This window comes from Hemiscyllium ocellatum, chromosome 33, assembly GCF_020745735.1.
Source record: "Hemiscyllium ocellatum isolate sHemOce1 chromosome 33, sHemOce1.pat.X.cur, whole genome shotgun sequence".
Taxonomy (NCBI): domain Eukaryota; kingdom Metazoa; phylum Chordata; class Chondrichthyes; order Orectolobiformes; family Hemiscylliidae; genus Hemiscyllium; species Hemiscyllium ocellatum.
Window position 1 is genome coordinate 16,651,062 of NC_083433.1, and position 25,469 is coordinate 16,676,530.

At 44.1% G+C, this 25,469-nt stretch overlaps 1 protein-coding gene across 4 annotated transcripts in view; it reads left to right on the forward strand.

The window, feature by feature from the left end:
• Nucleotides 1-25,469, forward strand: part of LOC132831317 (interleukin-2 receptor subunit beta-like) — a 117,131-nt gene that overhangs the window by 78,521 nt on the left and 13,141 nt on the right. For all 4 annotated transcript variants that reach the window (XM_060849386.1, XM_060849390.1, XM_060849388.1 and 1 more), the window contains 4 exons: nt 11,639-11,826; nt 18,476-18,621; nt 20,251-20,446; nt 23,600-23,702. In XM_060849386.1, the coding sequence (XP_060705369.1) occupies nt 11,639-11,826; nt 18,476-18,621; nt 20,251-20,446; nt 23,600-23,702 (633 nt within the window). The remainder of the gene's footprint in view (nt 1-11,638; nt 11,827-18,475; nt 18,622-20,250; nt 20,447-23,599; nt 23,703-25,469) is intronic.

Genomic DNA, 25,469 nt, shown 5'->3' on the forward strand with positions numbered 1-25,469 from the left:
CTCTCTCTTTGCCTTATCCATTCCCTTTCACATGCTATCTCTAAAGCTTGATGCCTTAACTTAAGCCCATTTGGGCGACGCAGTGGCTTAGTGGTTAGCACACTTGCCTCACAGGGCCAGGGACCCACGTTCGATTCCTGCCTCGTGCAATTGCCTGTGAGAAATAAAACTCACATATTAATAAATTTCAGTCCAGGTCAAATTCTGAAGCAGCGAATTTTATTGATGCGTACTTGCAAGAACGGGTGCCTCACGAGTAAGCACCCCGATCTGAGGGTTACATTCTGATTTATGCTGTTCAGCTGTGTCTCTCAGCCCTCCCCTTTCGCCCCTTTGGTTACTTTTACTGTAGCGTGTAGCCTATCACAAGCTCTAGCTTCACTCCATCTTTGTCTAGCTTCTCTCTGCCTCTGTTTACTTCTCCCACTACTCTAAGCCTATCGCCCCTTACTCTTATTTATCTGATTCCTTATATGTGACTATCCTGGCATAGTTTGCTGTCCTCGTGCGATCATCCTGGCAAGCTAAATTCCATCCGTTGGCCACATCCCTCCTGCGACTGGCACACTATTCTCCTGTTACTGGTACATCCTGCTACACGGTCGCTCTGCCCTTTTAGTCAGAGATAATTCTACCTGTTTTCGCTTCTCACTGTTTTGTATTGGCATGTGCAGCCTAATTTTAAAAGGTAAGCTTTTGCAGAAGCAACATCTGTTGCCTTACTCTGCACAATTTTAACCCTATACCTTACAACCCCCCCCCCCCCCCCCTTTTCTTCTTGGCTACTAAGTGTTGTCTTCTGCATTTGTCTCATACGTTGCCTTCCAGTTTGCCAGCATCATCCCTGCGACTTCATTTATAGTGGCTGATTCCTTCAGGTCACCCATTCCCTCATTGTTCGAGAGGTTGAGCTCCTCTGCCTGATTACCTTTTAGAGGCATTTGTTTTGCTAAGGCCGTCTCAATTAGCCGCTGGGTTAACCCTCCTACACAAGGTATGATACATCAGCCAATTGCTGTCAGTACCCCTGCTACCACTATCAGGGAGGTGAGGATGGAGACTACCTCACCTTTCCTCTTCCCAAACCATGATTCCAGCCATCCCGTGAGTGATGTGTCCACTCCTGAATTCTCAGCCAATTCTTCCACCAAGTTGGTCAATCCTCACAAGGCATGAGAGATTGACCCATCAGGTGCTGTATTATTTGGAATAAAGATACAACAGCTACCTCCTAACATCACACATACACCCCCTTTTTTGGCTAGGATCATATCTAAGGCCAGTCTGTTTTCCCAGGCCATTCTGCTGGTTGCATCAAGTTACTCGGAAATACCCTTGACTGCATCTTCAATGAAATTGATGAATCTTTGCTGGTTGTAAAAAAAAATATAGTTTATCCACTCCACATTCTTGTTGACTGTTACCCACCGAAATAGGGCCGATTCAAAACCTGCTGCAATCTGGTTGTGGGCCTTGAACTCATCGGGAACCCCTCTAGGAACTCGAGACAAAACCTATCATCAAAGGAAGTATCTAATAACAACCTTTTACTCCTCCCATTCTTTGTTACTACTACCTTCTCCTTCTCAAATGCCAAGGTGAATGGGATTGCCAATTGCACAATTGCACATGTCCCTCTCCAGTCAGGAGGTAGGGTAGGTAGCAATATTCTGCCTCCACACTACCACCAGAGATCTGCCCGGGGAACCCGGAGTGCTGAGTAGTTCCCTCCTTTGTCCGTTTCGGTGTCATTCTGAGTTTCTATACATAACCACAGCTCCCCCAAGTCTCTAGACCGATTTGTACCCTGTCGGCTTATACACGATGTGTGATTCCTGATGGTGGTCAAAAATGGAGGGGGGGAGCTTTCAAATCTGTCTTCTCCAAGGGAGGGAACATTAGAGATAGGGATATACAATTCCTATCATTCCATGCAGTCTTATCCTGATACAGGGCTAGCATACATTCCATGCCCTTCCTGTTTTGGTTCCACCCGAGTGGAAAGGGGACTATGTAGGTAACTGGCCTACTGAAGGCACACACATAGCAATTGCTTTTATTCAGAGTTTTAACAGTGAACTTTACCCATTCAACCCAAGCATTTGCGTCCCCATATCCAGTTTCTATTTCAATGGTCTGCTTCAAGTCCTTCACCTCGATAATTTTTACCACCTTTGGCTCATTGGGAGGGGCAAAATGTTGTATCTTACTATCAAGTTGTTTGGCTCGTTTTCCGTTTCCTCCGGCTATTTGGAAACAGCAGCCCGAAAAACACGTCCCAGTGGCAGCCATTACTATCTTTAAATCGTTGCTCAGGAGTCGAGACCCGTTTTTACGGGGAAGTAAGTCTTCAGAGGAGGTATTTTTGATGGTGAGATATATCGGGTGGCACTTTTTGTCAGGACAGTCTAGGGCTGGGCGAAAGGGGGTTCTATGGATAGTGATGCCAAGTGGGGGTTTTTGCGAACCATACCTTGTGTCCAGTAGGGTCTTAAGAAGGATTTCGGAGGAAATATACTCCCTCTGATACTTTACATTTGCGCATTTTAGTAGGCTGCAAACATCGACCTCTATTACTTGTGGATATTCAGACTCAGGGACCGTTAATAACAAATATGGAGATGACAGCATTGTTTGACAAGATCCCAATACTAAGAAAGCTAATATGGTAACCCTAAGCATCCCCAGCATCCTATAATAGTATTGAAGGACCGAGAGATTTAACATGCAATACAATATATAGATATCAAAAAGAAACTATCCTGTGTCTGCATAAAAATCAGTTACTTAAAGTCTTTTGAGTCTGAGTTTCAGTGGTTCTTCTGTCAGTTCGGCTGTCCAGACTTCTTTCTTAACCAGGGATCCCACGGTCCTTTAATCCTGGTGTAGTGAGTCCAGCCTCTCTCCACCGTGCGTATAGACATTTCAGTAGGCAAAAGAGCCTGGTACGGTCCCTTCCAATCCAGTTCCAATTTAGTTTCTGTCCATGACTTAATTAGGACCCAATCTCCTGGCCGGATGGGATGAACGGCAAATTCAAGGGGTGGAGTCTGTGCCAGTAACCCTTGTCTCCTAAGAAAAGACAAAGAGAAGGACAAGCCCAGTATATACTTTAAGAACAGATCTTTAGTCTCCAGGGTTGGTAGTTCTCCTTTTGTTCCCAGATAGGGCAGGCCAAACAATATCCCATAAGGGGACAGCCCCATATCCTAGGGGCCATTCACACCCACAAAAGGGCTTTGGTAAACCGTTAGTCCAAGGGGGTCTGGTTTCTACTATTAATTTAGATAACTGCTTCTTGAGTGTCTGGTTCATTCTCTCAACTTTTCCTGATGAAGGTGGGTGCCAAGGGGTGTCAAACTCCCAGGAGATACCTAACCTTTCATTTATGTGGACTATTGCTATTTCCTTTGGCAACAATTCCTCATGAGCTAGCTCTTTACCCCTACTGTTTATCAGTCCCCTCTCCTGCCATATCTTCCCAAATGTGTGTGCCACCCCAAAGGCATACTCAGAATCTGTGTATACAGTTCCTTCTTTGCCTTCCAAGGTCTTAAGGGCCCTTCCTAGTGCATAAAGTTTGCAAGTCTATGCCAACCAATCATTGGGTAGTCAACTAGCCTCAGTAACACTCCCTTCTATTCCATCCACTACCACATATCCATTGTGTCTTTTACGTTCAATCACTCTGGAGGACCCAATAATGAACAGCCTGGCCCCTGCATGTAGAGGGATATCTCTAAGGTCCATTCTTACTTTAGTCTGATATTTTATAATGTCAAGGCAGTCATATTCTGGGTCTGAGGGAGCTTCATCCTCCCCTTTCCAGAGAAAGGTAGCTGGATTCAGACAAATGTCTGTGACCGATGTAAGGTCGTCCCGCTCTATTAGAATTGCTTCGTATTTTAGAATTCTAGAATCTGTAAGCCACCTCCCTGCTTTCTGATTTAATATGGTCCTTACCTGATGTGGGGTGCTGACTATTAAGGCTCCCCCAAAAGTAAGTTCCCAACTTTCTTCTACCAATAAGGCTGTTACTGCCACTGCCTGCAACTCTGGCCAGTAATGTAGCTTTCCAAACTTTAATTGACAATGAATTAACGCTGTCATGTTTTAAATTAGCTACGAATCAATATAACTGAGAGAGTGTGAAGCAATCCTGCCAATTAATGTTGAGTCAGGCTAATACAATTGCTTTATTATAAATATTAATTATTAATTATATATTATATAAATCAAATAATCATTATCTGTAATTCAGGTTGGAAATGCAACAAGTGACTAAAACATTTTTGAAACTGTAATTGCGCAGTTCTGTTTGGTTACCAGTCACTTGTGACTTCTCATTCTGTTACTGTAATTGTTTTGCTCAAGCACATTCATTTTTAAAAACCTCAACAGATTCCATAGCACCATTTGCAGTTAATTCAATCCCCAATTTGGTGGTGGTATCTTGTCATGAGCGCAAAACTGATTCTTCGTCCCTCTCATCACAAAACTGTCGCCATGGTCCAATTAACTCTTTCCTTCCCACTCCCAACTTACGTTGCCAGATCAATTGCTGAGCCAATTTGACCAATTGAACAGCTTTAGGGCCACCTAACAGCCATTTTTCATCACCCAATGTTTTGTTTAGAACTTGATTTTTTTAAAAGAAATATTGCAATATTTCTTGCTCTCTATAGCTTCAAATACCAATTTATCAATTTATGTTTGTCTAACTTTAAAGCCTGTTCTTAACTATACATTTTGGAATCTCACTTGTAAATATATATTTATATATTAAAAATTCATTTATTCATTATTTAATATTTAAAATGTAAAATGCATACAGTTCCCAACTATGAAATCCACTATTATTACCCAGTTTTAGTCTCTTAATTTAAATCCAAAATTAGTTTTCTTAAGTAGTCCTGACCAGTCATTGCTCAATTTATGGCGGCACGGTGGCACAGTGGTTAGCACTGCTGCCTCACAGCGCCTGAGACCCGGGTTCAATTCCCGCCTCAGGCGACTGACTGTGTGGAGTTTGCACATTCTCCCCGTGTCTGCGTGGGTTTCCTCCGGGTGCTCCGGTTTCCTCCCACAGTCCAAAGATGTGCGGGTCAGGTGAATTGGCCATGCTAAAACTTGCCCGTAGTGTTAGGTAAGGGGTAAATCTAGGGGTATGGATGGGTTGCGGGTCGGTGTGGACTTGTTGGGTCGAAGGGCCTGTTTCCACACTGTAAGTAATCTAATCTAAAATAACCAGAGCTGTCTTAAAAGGATTTGTCTATTCAAGTTAAAAAAAACTTCTAATGCATGAATAATGGCCAAATCCAAGGTCACAGGTATTAGCCATAGGATTGATTTATTACAATCTAATGTTGAACTGAAACTGTCATTGAGGGAGGGAACTTTCTGAATAAAGCTACAGCTTAAAATTAAGTGAAAACAAATGAGTCTGAAACACAAAAAAAAGGTTATCATGTTGTTTTCCTCCGTATTAAGTTGAATTGAAATCACTTTTATGTAAGGATAAAAGAGATTAGTTAGAAACTGAGAGTAAGGCAGTCATGGCCTGTAAAAAGAACAGGAGTCAACATTCTATTTCATAATCACTGTAGAATCCTTAATCTTAAAAGAAATCATGTTAAATTTCCATAATAGAAATCAGATTCAAAACAGTCCCGGATCTCAAGCTCCAGGGAACAAAGCACAAACATTCAATCGAGTAAAAAGTGAGGTCTGCAGATGCTGGAGATTAGAGCTGAAAATGTGTTGCTGGTTAAAGCGCAGCAGGTCAGGCAGCATCCAAGGAACAGGAAATTCGACGTTTCGGGCAAAGGCTTTTGCCCGAAACGTCGAATTTCCTGTTCCTTGGATGCTGCCTGACCTGCTGCGCTTTAACCAGCAACACATTTTCAACAAACATTCAATCACCAACAAACAAATGTGCATTCAAACCGAATCACAAAGGGTTAAACCTTCTATTAGCTGTATAGCTCTTTACACTCTCTCTTTCTCTCTCTCTATCACACACACACCTCGTATCTCACAGACACTTTCTGAGCTTCCTGCAACAACAACTCTAGAGGCTTCTCGCCCCACCCCTCTATCTTTAGAATTTTTTTTGGATGTAACACCGTGCTGGTTGGGGCCTCCCCCTCTGTCCTTGTCCCTGTTGACTGGACCCTACGAAAGGTCCTCCTCGTCCTCTACCCCTTCCTCTATATCGTACGTGCTGCCACTTCCACTCCGGTTGCTGGTCACTGATTCGATTCTTTTCTTGACTACTTCGTCAACCGTGGCTATCATCATTTTCACCTTCTGTTTTTGCTTCTCATCCTGTCTCTTTACAAACACTTTCTGTGCCTCTCTTAATAATTCCTCAAGTGATTTCTCACTCCACTGTTCTATTTTCTGAATTTTGTTGTGGATGTCTGGCCATGATTTAGTTACAAAGTATACCCTTAGTAGACCTTCAGCTCATAGACCTTCCAACACAAAGCATAATCTGATCCCCCCTGGCTGAAAGGCTGTTTTCTGTTGACATATAAATTCAAATATTTACAAACCCTGTCTTCATCCGACCCGTACTTTGGTCAGAAGATGGCGGGACAAAGAATGGACTTCTTAGTCCATACAAAGCACAATATTTAATAATCTTTTTGCTATCTTTTCCCTTGTACAAGTATTATTTTACCAATTCCACAACATCCTGCCCAACGGACTTTCTGAAGGTATGTTGTCAGGGACCCCGCCTCCATTTCGATTTTTTTTCCCGGAGGCTTATACTTTACCCTTGGCACAGCTCATATTGAATTCCTTCGTTAGACACTTATTAACTACTAGAAATCAATCCCAGCCACCAAGGCAGTACTTAAAAATCTCTTTTCCTACCTTGGTCCATGCATGGAGTTGCCTGGCTCCCTGTGCCTACTTACTTTCGCCTGGGTCAGATAGACTCTCATAGGATCTCAATCAGTCAACCAGAAAGGAGAACCCACCCGCCAATGAACACGGGACCGTTCTAAAAGGAACGGGACGTGTCTTCCCAGCTGTCGACGGTGCCCATCCTGTTGGTGATGATGGACATCCCAGACGAGCCCCCAAATTGTGAGAAACAAAACTCACATATTAATAAATTTCAGTCCGAATCAAATTCTGAAGCAGGGAATTTTATTGATATGTACTTGCAAGAATGGATGCCTCATGAGTAAGCACCCCGATCTGAGGTTTACATTCTGATTTATACTGTTCAGCTGTGTCTCTCAGTCCTCCCCTTTCACCCTATTGGTTACTTTTGCTGTAGCGCGTAGCCGATCACAAGCTCTAGCTTTACTCCATCTTTGTCTAGCTTCTCTCTGCCTCTGTTTACTTCTCCCACTACTCTAAGCCTATCGCCCCTTACTCTTATTTATCTCATTCCTTATATGTGACTATCCTGGCATAGTTTGCTGTCCTCGTGCGATCATCCTGGCAAACTAAATTCCATCCGTTGGCCACATCCCTCCTGCGACTGGCACACTATTCTCCTGTTACTGGTACATCCTGCTACACGGTTGCTCTGCCCTATTAGTCATAGATAATTTTATCTGTCTTTGCTCCTTCTATTTTCCTATGCCTGGTACATCCTGCTACACGCTCACTCTGCCCTATTAGAGATAGATAATTCAGCCTGTTTTCACTTCTCACTGTTTAGTATTGGCACGCGCAGCCTAATTTTATAATGTAAACTTTTGCAGAAGCAACACCTGTTCCCTTATTCTGCACAATTTTAACCCTATACCTTTCATGTCTGTGTGGACTTTGCACATTCCCCATCTGTCTGTTTCCTCCGGTGCTCTGGTTTCCTCCCACAATCCAAAGATGTGCAGGTTAGGTGAATTGGCCATGCTAAATTACCGGTAGCGTTCAGGGATGTGTAGGTTAGGTGTATTAGTTAGGGGTAAATGCAGAGTTATAAGTTAGGGGAATGGGTCTGGGTGGTTACTCTTCAGAGGGTTGGTGTGGACTTGTTGGGCCTAATGGCCTGTTTCCACACTGTAGGGATTCTATGGGTTATGTGAGAAAACTGAGTTAAAGCATTCTCAGTTTGTTACTCCAAACATGGGGCAAACTGCAGCGAGACCAAGACAAGGAGAGACATATTCATCTGTTAGTGAATAAACAGATCACTTGAAATTTCGAAAGGATTACCACGCCTCATTCTGTACCCACCCCACGTGTGTTCCAAAAGCAAGAAGAAAAATATGTTTTTCAGGACATAAGGTGGTTTTTCTGGTGAACACATTTATTAAGACAAACCACTGCAGAGACGAGCATTAACAAGTACAGAAACACCCCAATAGCATCACTGCCTCATACATTATTATAGCTCTCCAACTGTGTTATAGAGTGATCACAGTTCCCAAACCTCATTGACATGTGAACCTTTCATCACCAAAACCGAGGTTTGTGTTCAGTCAAAATTAGACACACAGAATGTACTCATACATGAGGCACACACACATGCACATACTCACATAGACACAGACTCATACACACACACACACACACACACAATAACACAGACACATGCACACAAACACACACACACGACTCATACATGTTCACACACTCTCACACAGACACACACAAATAGACTTAAAGATGCATACACACAGACACACACACTCATACACACTTGTAATGAAATTAGAATTCTGAAATCTGCATTTCAACACCTTATATTTGAGTGCACATATTTGTGTACGTATGTGTACATATGGATACGTGTGTGTATGTGTGGGTGTATGTAAGTGTGTGTGTGTGGCTGTATGTGTTATGTATGTGCACCTCCACCCAATTAAGATTGGTACAAACTTTGCATGAAACTGGGAGGAAGCTGAACAGCAATTGGATAGTTGGGGGGGTTGGGGGGGGTGTTAATTTTATAGATGTGTATAAATCATGAAAGGCATAGATAAGGTAAATCGCAAAAGTCTTTTCCTCAGGGTGGGAAAGTTTAAAACTAGAGGGCAGAGGTTTAAGGTGAGAGGGTAAGATTTAAAAGGGTCCTGAGGAGCAACCTTTTTACACAGAGGGTGGTGCATGTTTGGAATGAACTGCCAGATACACGTACAGTCACAATGTTTAAAAGACTGTTGGACCTGAGTAGGAAAGGTTTAGAGGGATATACGTCAAGTGCAGGCAAAAGGGACTAGTTTAGTTTTGGAAATCTGGCTGCCATTGGATCGAAGGTTTCTGTGCTGTATGACTCTATGGCTATAACACAGTGCAACCTTAAATTGTGTCTAATTCTGGGCCTGCATTTTAGAAAGGAGGGGAAGCTATTGGAGAGGGTGAAGGAAAGATTCACAAGAATGGATCCAAGTAGTAAGGGTTACTATTAGACCGTAAGACATAGGAGAAGTAGACCATTCAGCTCATTGAGTCTGGTCAGACATTCAATGGCTGATCTAATAATCTTCAATGCCACATTCCTGCTTTATCCCTATAACCCATTACTCCATCACTGATTCAAAATCTGTCTGTCACAGCCTTGAATCTACTTAACAACCCAACCTCAACAGCCCTCCGTGATAAGGAGTTGAAGAGCTGGGCACCTTAGAGCAGTGAAGGTTGAGAGGAGATTTGAGGGGGTCGTTTGAAATTGGAAAGGGTGTGGACAGAATAGAGAAGGAGAAACTGTCCCCTTCGGCAGAAGCAGAGAACAAAAATTTAAGGTGATTAGCAAAAACGTCAAAGTCAATTATTTTCAAGCAGTGAGTGGTGGGGATCAGACGTGTGTCACCCGAGACTAACTGCGAGGGCAGCAAATTCAGTCAAGGCATTTAAGGGAGAGTCAGGTCATTATCTGAAATGATTATATCTACTGAGGTGCAGGAAGAGGTGAGACAGAAAGCAATACTGGAGAAACTCAGCAGGACTGGTAGCAACTTTGGAAAGAAACAGTGTTCTGAAGAAGTCATATCAGACTCAAAACGTTAACTCTGTTTTCTGTCTACACAGATGCTCCCAGACCTGCTGGGTTTCTCCAGCATTCTGTGTTTGCATGAAATTTCCAGCATCCACAGTATTTTGCCTTTATGGAAGAGAGGCCAGGTGGTACTGCTGTTACAGAAAAATAGCTTGGACATGATGGTCCAGCTTAGAGGGGCAAATGGTCTCCCTCTATTCTAGCATTACTCCCATAGCTGTTTGACTCCGTAATTCATTTGTGAATGAATCATGAGGCGGTCAAAAGCTATTGTACCAACACAGATGGCTCACTGATGTGTGAAACAGTTTTGAGAACATTGCTATACATACATTCAAGTGTAAATATGAGAAAATGACACCTGAACACCACCCTCCTGGACACAAAACGCAGATAGATGCCATGACCACCTCGTGGTGGTGGACTTTCACAATTCTCGAGATCACACATACATCGCTTGTGTACTCAAAAACAGTGAAGCCACTTCCTCACTTGACAAACAACACACTGTTCAAAACCTACAGATCATTAAACCTCCGCAACACAACCTTTGGCTAAAATCCAAATGTCTTTGTTTACACATTGTGCAGACCTTGGTCAGCAGGTTTGTCAGATTAGCCAAGATCGGTATTAAAATGCCAACAACGGGCATTCACACAATGCCTTTAATGTAGTCAAATACATTAAAGTTCTTCCCAAAAGCAATTGTGTGTGTACGTGTGCACGTGTGTGTGTGTGTCTAGGAGAAAAAAAGGTGTCTGTGTCTGTATGTATGTGTGTGTGTGTGTCTGTGTATCTGTTGGTGTATGTATGTGTGTCTGTGGGTGTGTATGTATGTGTGTGTGTATGTGTCTATGGGCATGTGCATGTATGTGGTATGTGTGTGCGTGTGTGTATATATGTGTGCACGTGTGTACGTATGTCTGCCTATGGGTGTGTGCATGTGTCTTTGTGTGCATGTATATGTGTATATGTGTGCGCATGTGTGTGCATATGCGCATGAATGTGTGTGTATACGTGTGTGCATATGTGTGTATATGTGTGCATGTGCATCTGCAACTCTTTCAGTTTTTATAAAACCCAGAATGAGTGGATTACGTTACGATAAAAGAGTAGGCCTCTGGAATTTAGAAGAATGATTTAATTGAAACATACGAGATCCTGAGGGGATTTAACCGGTTGGATGTTGAAAGAATGTTTCTTGTGAGAAAACCTGGAACTTTTGGGGTCACTGTTTCATAATAAGGGACACATTAAACAAGAGACATGGAAACAATTTTTCTCTCAGGCCTGAGAGTCTTTGAAATTCCCTTCTACCAAAGGCAGTGGATGATATATCATTAAGTATTTTTATTGCAGACGTCAATAGATTCTTGATTCCAATGGGGATGAAAGGCAATTGGGGATATACGAGAATGTAGAGTGGGGGTTGAAATCCAATCAGCCATGATCTTATTGAAAGGCAGAACAGCCTCAAAGGGCCGAGTGGCCTCCTATTGTTCCTTATTTGTACTCCCAACAGAATCCTTCAGTATAATGAAAACCTCTATTGTTTGGTTTTGGGACACACTTCCTGCAGGGAAGCGAGCTAGCGTCAGTTCCATCGAAGGATATGGGCCTACTCAGATGGAAATATCCACCAACTTGCTCTGAACCTTCTTTTGTGTCTTATAGGCCTGAATTTCCAAAGAACTGTATCCCAAAGAGTGAACCGGGCTCATCGGAGATGCAAGGCAGAAGCTGCAATCTCACTTTCCTGTTTTTCGCTGCTGGACAGACCTTTAACATGACTCTGCTCTGCCCAGGCCCTGAGCCTCAGGCTGCAGTAGCATGGAGTCCAAATTTCAAACCATTGCATAACAGTAGGTGGAATTAACATTTAATTATTGATAACTGTCTCTCTTCTTGTTACAAACACATACTAGACTGCAAATATTTTCCAATCAATATGCTCAGAGACACTATTACACACTTTCGGAGCAGGTGGATCTTGAACCCAGGTGTCCAGGTTCAGAGGTAGGGACACTGCCAATGTACTACAAAAGCTCTCTTCCATTAAGGTTGTATATTGGATGTTGTCTCCCTATGTATTGTTCTGTATAATTAAATAGTGCGTATTTGAAGGGCACCTTTATGGGAATTTAAGAGTCATAGCGTCATACAGCATAGAAACTGTCTCCTCGGTCTAACCAGTTCATGCTGACTAGGTCCTCAAACTAAACTAGTCCCTGCGCTTGGCCTCCAACATTTCTTATTCATGAACTTATCCAAACATCTTTAAAATGTTGTAACTTTACCTGCACCCACCACTTTTTCTGGCAGTTCACTCCACATAAGAACAACTCCCTGTTGAAAAAAGTTGCCCCTTGTATCATTTTAAATCTTTCTCCTCTCATCATAAAAATATGCTCCCTCATTTTCAACTCTCTCACCTTGGAGAAAAGACCTTTGAAATTCACCTTATCTATGCCCCTTATAATTTTATAATTCTCTATATGGTCACCTCACAACCTCCAGTGAAAAAAGTCCCAGTCTATAATCATATCTCAAACTCTCTATTCCTGGCAACGTCCTTGCATATCTTCTCTGAATCCTCTCCTGTTTAATAATATCCTTCCAATAATAGAACTGCATACTCCAGAAGTGGACTCACCAAGACCACAAAAAAGGCCATTTGGCCCATTGAGTATGTTCTACCATTGAGTAGGTCCATGGCTGATCTGATTGGTGCTTTAACTCCACCTTGCCACCATAGCCTTCCTTGTCAATCATAAAATGTCTAACTTGGCCTTGAATACCCAATCCTTTAAAAGCCCAACTTTGGGAACTTCCAAGATTAATGACTCTATGGGAGAATAGGAATATCCGTATTCTGAAACTGAGGTCCCCTCCCCTGTTTCCATCCCCTTGGCATCCATCCTGGTAAGGATCTTTGGAAACTCTTATGTTTCAATAAGATCACCTCTCATTCTTTGAAAGTCCAATGACTATTGGGCCAACCTGCTCAACCTTTCCTCATAAACCAACCCCTTCAAACCAGTCAATTGCCGAATAAATGCCTTGACAACTACCAAGTACCCCACCGTCCCAACACCAAATGAAGAGGCTTAAATTGTACACAGTACTCTTTCTGATTAAAGGCTTATGCCCGAAACATCAATTCTCCTGCTCCTCAGCTGCTGCCTGACCGGCTGTGCTTTTCCAGCACAACACTCTCGACTATGACCTCCAGCATCTGCAGTCCTCACTTTCTCCACAGTACTCTCAGTGCAGTCCAACCAAGGTCCAGCATACCTTTAGCAAGTTGTCCCTATTTTTAAACCCCATCTCCTTTGCAATAAAGGCCAATATTCCAATTTGCCTTCCTGCTTACTTATTGTGATGCGCATTACAGAGAGAAAGGCTGAATAGGCTAGGGCTTTGTTCCCTGCAGTGTCGAAGGGTGAGGGGTGACCTTACAGGAGTTAATAAAATCATGAGGGGCATGGATTGGGTAAGTAGGCAAGGTATTTTCCCCGGGGTGGGAGAAAACCAAAGGGTATGGGGTTAAGGTGAAAGGAGAAAGACTTAAAAAGGACCTGCTAACTTTTTCACACAGAGGGTGGTGCAATTATAGAATGAGCTGCCAGAGGAAGTGGAGGAGGCTGGTACAATTACAACATTTAAGAGGATATATTAATAGGAAGGGTTTAGAAGGATATAGGCCAAGTGCTAGCAAATGGGTCTAAACTGGATAGGGATATATGGTTGAATGAGTTGGACTGAAGAGTCTGTTTCCGTGCTGTATATCTCTATGACTCTATGACTCTGGACAGAAATTTCAATCTTTTAACTTAACCCTTTGTTTGTCTTTTACTGCGACCAACCTCTCCATGCCCAATGCACCAACTGGTGGAAAAGATTTGTCACTGTTTACCAACTGAGAACTGTTCACAATTATGAGAGTCTCATAAGAAAATTTAACCTTTCTATTCTGGCAAGAAAAAGCCCCACATTTTCAGAATGGCATGCAATGTTCTAACTGTGGCTCTACCACCATGAGATTTAAATCAAACATCATTTCCTTGATTTTAGATTCAAAGCAACAGTGTAAAGAGAAAAAAACAAAATCTATTTGACTTTTTAATTAGCCTTTTTTGTCTTGAGCAGCACAATGGCTCAGTGGTTAGCACTGCCGCTTCAAGGACCCAGGTTCAATTCCAGCCTCGGGCAACTGTCTGTGTGGAGTTTGTGCATTCTCCCCGTGTCCCTGTGGGCTTCCTCTGGGTGCTCCAGTTTCTTCCTGCAGCCCAACGATACGCAGGTTAGAGTGGATTGGTCAGGCTGAATTGCCCCATAATGTCCAGGGGTGGTTAGGTGGGTTAGCCTTGGGAAATACAGGGTTATGGGATAGGATGCTGTTTAGACGGTCAGTATGGGCTTCAATGGTCTGCTTCCAGACTGTAGGGGTCTGTGCTTCCCACCTTTAAGATCTCTGTCGATGTACACCAAAATTTCACTCTGTTCCTCTGTTCCGTTAATCTGACTGTGTTGGATCAGCTATCTTGAATTATCTTGACCGATCCTGGTGCTCCGAAAGCTAGTACTTCCAAAGAAACCTGTTGGACTTTAACCTGCTGTTGTGTGATTTTTAATTTTGCCCACCCCAGTGCAACACCGGCGCCTCCAAGTGTTGAACTGAGGGTGAAATTCTCCAGCACTTTGGAAGGTTAGATTGAAGGAACAGCATATAGATTTACTTGAGTAATACTGGACTCCAAAGATGAAGTTATGGATAGGGATTACACAACATCAAGTTGCATCATTGAAAAGGTCAGTCATCTCAGATCCAGGACATCTCAGCAGGAGTTCCTCAGGGGATGTCCAAGGCCCAACCACCTTCAGCTGCTTCATCAATGATCTTCCCTCCATCATAAGGTCAGAAGTGGGGATGTTCACTGATGATTATGTAATATTCAGTACCATTTGCAACTCCTCAGATACTGAAGCAGTCCATGTTCAAGTGCAACAAGATCTCGACAATATCCAGGCTTGGGCTGACAAGTGACAAGTAACATTCATGCCACACAAATGCCAGATAATAACTATCTCCAACAATAGACATTCTAGCCACCACCCCTTGACATTCAATGGTGTTACCTTCACTGAATTCCCCCACAATGAACATCAAGTTGCTCTCTGTTACCTTTCACGATTGCAGGGCATTTTGACCAGAGCTCCAGACATTAAGGAGAGTAGCTGGAAGATGTCTTGTGACACAGTGAGAGTTTCCCTACTTTTGGGCTAGAAATGCTAAGCTCTAGAACCCCTGGTTCTAGATTCTTCTATGACAGGAAACATCCCGATATCCCCTGACTGGATGAAAACTACTCAGTAAAATGACCTCCTAATCTCACTCAATCATTGCCATCAAGCCAGGGGATCAACCCTGGATCAACGGAGAGTGCAGGAGGCCATGCTAGGAGCAACACCAGGCATATCTAAAAAATAAGGTGTCAACCTGGTGATGCCACCAAACAGGACAACTTGCATACCAAACAACATAAGCATCTAGTGATAGACAGAGCGAAATGATCCCACAACCGATGGATCAGATCCAAGCTCTGCAGTCTTGCCACATCCAGTCGTGAATGGTGGTGGATAATTTAACAACTCACTGATGATAGAAGGGCCCAGTGCAGAAGGTAAAGCTAAAGCTTTCACAGCAATCCTCAGCCTGAAGTGCTGACTGGATGATCCATCTCGGCCTCCTCAGTGTCACAGATACGGTTCTTCAGATAGTTCAATTTTCTCCACATGATATTAAGAAATGGATGGAGATACTGGATACTGCAAAGGCTATGGGCCCTGACAACATTCTGGCAATTATACTGAAGACTTGTGCTCCAGAACCTGCCATTCCCCTAGCTAAGATGTTCCAGTCCAGCTGCAACACTGACATCTTCCCGATAATACAGAACATTGCCCAGGTATGTCATGTAAACAAAGTCAGGGCAACTCGAACCCTGCCCTATCAATCTACTCTCAGTCATCAAAAAAGTGATGGAAAGTGTCATCATCAGCGCTATAAGTAGCTGAGCAATAATTTGCTCAGTGACACCCAGTTTGGGTTCCACCAGGGCCACTCAGCTCCTGACCTCATCACAGCCTTGTTCAAATGTAGACAAAAGAAATCCAGAGGCTGAGGTGAGAGTGACAGTCCCTGACATCAGGGCTGCAATCGACCGAGTGTGGCATTGAGAAGCCCTGGCTCAACTAGAATTAATGGGTATCGGGGGCAAACTCTCTGGCATTTGGAGTCATACCTGACACAAGGGAAGATGGTTCTCGTTGAAAAGGTCAGTCATCTCAGCTCTGGGACATCTCTGCAGGAGTTCCTCAGGGGAGTGTCCCAGGCCCAGCCATCTTTAGCTGCTTCATCAATGATCTTCCCTCCATCATAAGGTCAGAAGGGGGGGATGTTCGCCAATGATTACATAATATTCAGTACCACTTGCAACTCCTGTCAGCTACAGAAGCAGTCCATGTTCAAAGATCTGAACAATATCCAGGCTTGGGCTGACGAGTAGCAAGTAACATTCATGCCTACAAATGCCACATAATAACTATCTCCAACAAGAGACAATCTAACCACCACCCCTTGATATTCAATGGTGTTACTTTCACTGAATCTCACACTACCAACATCCTGGGGATTACTATCGACTAGAAACTCAGCTGGACTTACCATATAAACATAATGGCTACAGGAACAAGTCAGAGGTTAGGAATATGGTGGCCAGTAACTCACCTCCTAGCTCCCCAAAGCCTGTCCACCATCTACAAGGCACAAGTTGGAAGTGTGATGGAATACTCCTGGATGGGTACAGCAACACTCAAGAAGCTTGACTCAGGTCAAAGCAGCCCACTTGATTGGCACCACAGCCACAAACACCCAAATGCCACACAAATGTCATCCACCATCGATGTTCAGTAGCATCAGTGTGTATTATCTATGAGATGCACTGCAGAAATTCACCAAAGATCCTTAGACAACACCTTACAAACCCACAAGCACTTCCATCTAGAAAGACAAAGGCAGCAGATACATGGGAACACCACCACCTGCAAGTTCGCCTCCAAGCCATGTTGACTTAGAAATATATTAGCTGTTCCTTCACTGTTGCTGGGTCAAAATCTTGGAATTCCCTCCCTAATGGCATTGTGGGTGGACTGACGTGGTTCAAGATGGCAGCTCACCATCATCTTCTCAAGGGGCAAATAGGGACCAGCAATAAATGCTGACCCAGTCAGTGACCCCTAAATCCCACGACTGAATAATAAAAATTAGCTTGCCTATTTCCTTGTTATTGCCAGATACTAAACTTCTGCAATTCATACATGAGGAGACCCAGATCCTTCTGCAACTCAAAACTCTGTGGCCATTCAACATTTAGATAATATGCTACACCTCCCCAAGCCCCTCCTCACTTCCCTCTTAGAAGGCATTCCTCAAAAAACTTCCTCTTTGGCTATACATTTGGTCATCTAATCTAATCAATCCTTTTGTGCTCAGTATCATAGTATTTTTATAATGCTCCTGTATAATGCCTTGAGACTTTTCATTAAAATGAAAGGTGTTGGATATGTATGAGATATGGTTGTTGCTATTATTTAAGACCTTAAATCTCAAAGTAAGATTGAAAAGTGCCACACATTCTTGCAAACTTCCTGACTGAATTTGTTATAGCTTTATAGAATCCTCATAACGTGAGAGCAGGCTATTCAGTCCACACTGCTCCCCCAGAGAGCATCCTATCCAGGCCTATCTCATCCCTACAACCCTGCACTACCCATGGCTAGTCCACCCTAGCCAGCACATCGCTGGACACTACAGGCCAATTTAGCATGGCCAATTCATCTAACCTATGCATCTTTGGATGGTGGGAGGAAACTGGAGCACCCAGAGGCAACTTACACAGACACAGGGAGAACGTGCAAACTCCACACAGACTGTCGCCCGAGGCTGGAATCGATCCCAGTTTCCTGGCACTGTGAGGCAGCAGTGCTAACCATTGTGCCATCCCTTGTTGGCTTAATCCCAAATTGTCAGGTTAGAAGTTACATGACACATAGTCCAACAGGTTTATTTGAATTCACAGGTTTTTAGGGAGCTGCCCCTCCGAAAGCTTGAGATTTCAAATCAACCTGTTGGACGATAATCTGGTGTCGTGTGACTTCTGACCCTGTCCCCGCCAATCCAACACCGACACCTCGGTATCATGGCCGAATTATGAGGGAGGTTAGCCTGTCGATGTCATCTCTCTCGATCAGTGATTTGACAGGAGCAAGGCTGAAATTGCAGAGACTAATTCCCACAACAATCTCAGAAGCAACAAAATTGAACCTTTGCTCTGTCAATTTATGCTTTATTCTTGACATGAAAGCATTTGCTTTATTCTTGACATGAAAGCATTTTCCAACATTTTAAGAACTACATCTGTCTAATGTCTTTTTCTGTCTTCATTGCAGTTAAACTGAAACCACCATACAACTTAACAGTCACCAATAATTCCCAAGACCAGACCGATTTCAGCTGGATGATATATTACGAGATGGAATTCGGTGATAAACTGCAAATTGAAATGAGATACAAAACTGAAGATGAGCAGTGGACAGTACGTAGATTCATATCTTTGACAGTCGTAGACCATCTTTGCAACAAGGTTCGATTGAGTTAGTCCTCCTGAAAGCCAAGTAGATTGTGGGGAGATTAGATAGAGGTGTATGAGATTATAATGGATAAGGTAATGAAAATACTCTGTTCTGATTAGCCGACAGTGCAAAGACACAGGAACTCAGATTTCAGATCTTGACAAAGAGGTGCAGGAGTATGCAAGGAAGTAATGTCTCCGCATGTCAAGTGGTAATGAACTGGAACTAACGTGCCTGTGAGAGTGGTGGGAGCAGAGGTGATTGGGGATTTCAAAAGGAAATTAGACTGACATTTCGTGGAGTTATAGTCAGAGAGATGTATAGCACAGAAATAGAACCTCTGGTCCAACTGATCCATGCCGTCCTGATATCCTAAATTAATCTAGTCCCACTTGCCAGCATTTGGCCCATATCCCTCTAAATCCCTCCTAGTCATATACCCATCCAGATGCCTTTTAAATGTTGTAATTGTACCAGCCTCCACCACTTCCTCTGGCAGCATGGGGTAGCAAGGTGGCCCAGTGGTTAGCACTGCTCCCTCACTGCGCCAGGGACCCGGGTTCAAATCCAGCCTCGGGCAATTGTCTCATTGCACATTCCCCCCATGTCTGCTCCAGGGAAAACAGCCTCAGCCTGTTCAGACTCTCCCTATAGCTCCAACCCTGGCAACATCCTTGTAAATCTTTTCTGAACCCTTTCAAGTTTTACAACATCATTCCTATATCACTGAGACCAGAATTGGACACAATATGGGCGGCACAGTGGCACAGTGGTTAGCACTGCTGCCTCACAGCGCCTGAGACCCGGGTTCAATCCCCGACTCAGGTGACAGACTGTGTGGAGTTTGCACATTGTCTGCGTGGGTTTCCTCCGGGTGCTCCGGTTTCCTCCCACAGTCCAAAGATGTGCGGGTCAGGTGAATTGGCCTTGCTAAATTGCCCATAGTGTTAGGTAAGGGGTAATGTAGGGGTATGGGTGGGTTGTGCTTCGGCGGGTCAGTGTGGACTTGTTGGGCCGAAGGGCCTGTTTCCACACTGTAAGTAATCTAATCTAATATTCCAACAGTGGCCTAACCAATGTACTGTACAGCCGCAACATGACCTCGCAACTTCTATACTCAATGATCTAACCAATAAAGGTTACCTAACACCATTTCACTCTCCTGTCTACCTGCGACTCCACTTTCAAGGAACTATGAACCTGCACTCCAAGATCTCTTCATTCAGCAACACTCCCCATGATCTTACCATTAAGTGTATAGGTCCTGCCCTGAGCAGGCAGTTGGGCCTAGTTTAGTTTGGGTTTCTGGGCTGGTTGGACCGAAGAGTCTGTTTCTGTGCTGTATGACGCTAGGACTTTATGAAAAGGCCTACTTCAGGAGCGATGAATATTCTCCAGGAGCAATCCAGCTCCCTCTTTAAAATTAAATTTTGTGAGCTGCTTATGTTTGGGCTTCGAAGATTTCAGATACCTGTGAAATGGATTGAACCTCTTCATATCCTTCGTGACTGGTAGAGATCGGTTTAGCGTTCAGCATCACACCAGGTACCCATGTGGGAGTCTGTAACCCATTGTGCTCTCTTGATTTCTAGAATGCCAGGAGGCTTCGCAGTATAAAGCGCAAACAACAGGCAATGATTGACGGGTCTAACCTGAAACCCAACCGTCTCTACATGGCGCAAATCCGCAATAAAATAGTGGATGACAATCCAGATGGCTACAGGAGCACCTGGAGCGAATGGAGTCCAGAGGTCAAGTGGGAATCGGCAGTAGCCGAAGACCTGGAAGGTAAAGATGGGATTCTTCAGCACCCGTAGTACTCTATCGCCGAGGTTCTGCAGGGTACATGCTTGAAATCTTGCTGGTGGCTCAGTGGTTAGCCCTGCTGCCACACAGCACCAGCAACCCAGGTTCACTTCCAGCCTCGGGTGACTATCTGTGTGGGGTTTGCACATTCTCCCTGTGTCTGCATGGGTTTCCTCCAGTTTCCTCCCATAGTCCAAAAGATGTGTAGATTGGGTGAATTGGCCATGCTAACTTAGTCCATAGTGTTCAGCGATGTGTAGGTTGGGTGCAGTAGTCAGGGGTAAATGTAGAGTAGGGGAATAGGTCTGGGTGGTCTAGTCTTCTGAGGGTCAGTGTAGACTTGTTGGGCCAAATGGCCTGTTTCCATATTGTAGGGTTCCATGAATACTATGAACGAACAGAGATTTCACAGCAAACCATTTTTCTTTTCACCATCAAAGGTTTCATTAAACACACAAAAGTTCCAAGTTTATATTTCCGATGATGGAACCTCTCGTGTTTTCGACGTGACAGGGTTTTCTTGTATTGTTGACAGTACGTGGGTTGAGTTTCACTTTTTTGTTACTTAGTCCCAGAATGAGGGCGGATCAACATTCATTGCCCATCCCTAATTGCCCAGAGGGAGTCAAGAGTCAACCATATTGGCTGTGGGTCTGGAGTCTCATGTAGGCCAGACCTAGTAAGGATAGCATTTTCCTTCTCTAAAGGGCATTAGTGAACCAGATGGGTTTTTCCTGACAATCAATTCATGGTCATCATTAGACTGTTAATTCCAGATATTTATTGAGTTCAAATTACACCATTGGCCATGGCAGGATTTGAACTGGGGTCTCCAGAACACTACCCAGATCTCTGGATTAACAATCTAATGATAATACCAACAGGCCATTGACTCCCCTGAAGGATTTCAAGCTCCACAGTTCCTTCATTTGCTCCCAGATCATCAATCTTTGGAATCTTGTGTCTGTCACCAGGAATTCATGACAATCCAGGCCACATTTAGCCGGAGGCTACAGCTAACGGTCAGGAAGCAGGAGTTCAAATCCTGTGGTAAATTTAAATCTGAAGGTTTAGTAAATCCAAGATAAAACGGTAAATAGTGTTCACAAAACTACCAAGTTATTGTAATAACCTACCTGGAGAAAGTGAGGGCTGCAGATGCTGGAGAGTCAGCGTTGAAAAGTGTGGCGCTGGAAAAGCAAAGCAGGTCAGGCAACCTCCGAGGAGCAGGAGAGTCAATGTTTCAGGCATGAACGTCAACTCTCCTGCTCCTTGGATGCTGCCTGACTGGCTGTGCTCTCCCAGCGTCATACTTTTCGACTATAAAAACACATCCGGTCCATTAGGGAAAGAAATCTGCCATTCCTCACCTTGGTCTGGCCTACACATGTTTCTGCCTTTTGCAAGATGAAATCCCACCTCAATCATAGCCACAGGCACGTAGTGTCAAATCCAAGAAATAGGAACAGGGGTAGGCCATTCGGCCCCTCGAGCCACATTCAATAGGATCACACAAGATCTGACACTCCTTACGCCCACCCTCTTGCCCTTTCCCTGTAACCCTTGATTCCCCAACTTGTTTCTAATCCAAAGGCCCAGGTAATGTTCTGGGAGCTGGGTTCGAATCTCACCATGACAGATGGTGGAATTTAAATTCAATTAAGACTAAACAAATCTGGAATTAAGAGTCTAATGATGACCATGAACCCATTGCCGATTGTCAGAAAAACCCACCTGGTTCGCTGATGTCCTTTAGGGATGGAAACTGTCATCCTTGCCTGGTCTGGCCTACATGTGACTCCAGACCTATAGCTAACTCATAACTGCCCTCTGAACAATTGGGGATGGGCAATAAATGCTGGCCGAGCCAGCGATGCCCTCATCCTGTGAATGAATAAAACAAAATTTCCTCCCAGCCTCTTGGTTCTATGAGTTGGTAACACATCCACCTTTTAGCCAGGATATCCAATTCCCAGATCAGAGGAACCAATCCAGGCTGATTTTTTTCCATGCCTGTCAAAGGGGATGGCATATTGTGGCCTTACATTAGGTGCATCTGAAAACAGAGACTAAAATAGCATTCCTTATAGAAGTCAGGAGCTCTTCCAATGACTTAACCCTTCAAGAATATACATCGACCAATCACTCACCTCATTCCATTTCTGGAGTTAGGTCTTCATTTGTCAGGAGCTTCATTTGTCAAATAGTGTCCTCACCCCTGGGCTAGAAGTTCTGAGTTTCAAGGTTCTTGCCATCGCTTAGAGACATAGAGTCATAGAGCTGTTCAGCACAGAAACAGACCCTTCGATCCAACTCAACCATGCTGACCACATATCCTCAATTAATCTCGTCCTCTTTACCAGCATTTGGCCCATATCCCTCTCAACCCTTCCAATTCATATATCCATCTATATTTCTTTTAAATGTTGTAATTGTACCAGCCTCCACCACTGCCTCTGGCAGCTCATTCCATACACACACCATCCTCTGGGTGAAAAAAATGTTGCCCCTCCAGTTCCTTTCAAATCTTTTGCTTCTCACCTTAACTCTATGCCCTTTAGTTCTGGGATCCTCCATCCTGGGGAAAAGACCTTGCCTATATACTCTCTCCATGCTCTTCATGATTCTATAATCCTCTATAAAGTCACCCCTCTGGCGCTCCAGGGAAAACAGCTCAAGCCTATTCAGCCTCCCCCTGTAGCTCAAACCCTCCACCCTTGGCAATATCCTCGTAAATCTTTTCTGAACCCTTTCAAGTTTCACAGCATCTTTCCTATAGCAGGGAGCCCAGAATTGCATGCAGTATTCCAATAGTGGCCTAACCAATGTCCTGTACTTGTTGAGCAAGCAATGTTTGATTGGTGTCTTTGCCCATGCCCCTGATGGTGGGTGGTAAGAGTGGGAGAATCTGTTGGCAATCAATCCTGCAGAGGGCAATGGCAATTACCCTCCAATGGCCCAGCCCTCAGGAACATCAGGAGGAGCGTGCTCAGGCTGTGGGTGATTCTGAGCGTGCTTTAAAAACGTATTAATGGCGTGAGCAATTCCGAGCACTCTCTTGCCGCAAGGTCACCGGTGCACAGCGCAGCAGAAACATTCAGCCCTTTATCTATCTACTTTCACATTTCCTTTCAGGTATCTTCGGAGTGACCCAAGTCAGTTCTCTGCTAATCGCTGGAATCCTGATAGTGTTCGGCATATTGGCCATCTTGACCTTTACTCAAATGACCATAAGAAGGTAAACACGGCCTGTTGATGTTGATGCTTAACTCGGCGATGTTGCTAGAGGCTCCTTCACTACTGAGGAGCAGTTTACCTCCTCACCAGTTACAGCTCCATCGCAAACTCAGCCATTCATCATTCATTTTGTGTATCATTAAAAGTAATGAGCAGAGCAAGCTATCCTCATGGATTGGTAGCCCAACTCACTTGACGAGCAACTGAGCAACAAGTGAGGAGAACTGACCCTTATCCCAAAAGCTCCGCATTTCTTAACATTTTATAGCCATCTTCTAGTTAGTACTCTGCCTCACAGCACCAGGGAACCAGGTTAGATTCGGGTGACTGTCTGCATGGAGCTTGCACCTTCTCCCTGCGTCTGGGTGGGTTTCCTTCAGGTGCTGTGGTTTCCTCCCACAGTCCAAAGGTGTGCAGGTTAGGATGGGTTGGCCGTGGGAAGTTGCACATAATTTTCAGGGACGTGCAGGTGAGGTAGGTTATGCTGCCATGAGTGGAACGCTAGCCAATAATGTTCAAGCTCTGATGAAGAGTCATCTCGACTCAAACCATTAGCTTGCTCTCTCTCCACAGATGCTGCCTGTCTCATTGTGATTTCCAGCATTTGTTGTTTTCAGTCAGGCTGTCAGTCTGGACCCATCATTCCCATTATTTTGTGGGATTATAATTGCGGAATCTCACTCTCGTCTCTACATGTGTTCCTTTGTTCTCCTTCTCTCTGTCTCCTTCATTCTCTTCCTCTTGCCCTTGAATCTCTCCCTCTCTCTCCCTCTTGCCTTCGGTGTCTGCCATGGCTCAGTGCGTAGCACTGGTACCACCTCAGTCGGGCCTTCAAGTCCCACAGCAAGGACAAAGGTGGCACAACAGAGTAGCACTGAGGGACTGCTGCACAGACAGTACATTCTGGATGCAAGATGCTAAACTAACGTCTCTTCCAAGAGGAGATGCAATGGCACTGTTCCAAAGATTAGGGGAGTTATCCCCATTATCCCAGACAATTTCCACATTCAATTAACATCGCCAAAATCCGATTACCTGACTAACTGCCACATTGCTGTTAGTGAGAGCACAAATTGACAGCCATTGCAACATCTCAAGAAACCATTTTCATTGGCAGAGAGACACCTGGTCATCATGAAAGGTGCTACCTAAATGCGAAACCTTCTTTCACTTTCTCTTCATTCTTCCCTCTCTTGATATGTTTAATTTTTCTACCTCTCTTTCACCCCTTACTGCTCCTCCCTGACCATTCCCCCTCTCCCAGAGTAGATGTTTTAGGGTGAAGGAACTCCTTTCCAAACGGCGAGTCACCACAGACCCTCGTCAAAACAAGGATGACATAGACATCTTGCCCGTTCAGGTTTCCTGTATGATTCTATTCAAGGTCCTGGCATAACATTTGATCACATGGGCTGTCTAATGGAGGGAATAGGTCATCGATGATGTGAAAACGGTTAATCTTTCCCTTAAGCTGAAAAGTAACCCAAAGCCAGTTCAGCAGCTTTGAACCCATCACCGTGAGACCTTTCTCTTGTTGTCCTGAGAGTGGCATTGGACACAATGGTTCCTGTTGACACTCTTTCAGGGGTAAATAGGAGAAAGTGACGACTGCAGACGCTGGAGATCAACGTCGAAAATTGCGGCGCTGGAAAAGCACAGCCGGTCAGGCAGCATCCGAGGAGCAGGAAAATCGACGTTTCAAACATTAATTCTTCATCAGGCCGTGTCTGTCTACTCCCCTAAGTGGACCAAGATTTTCTATCCTTCC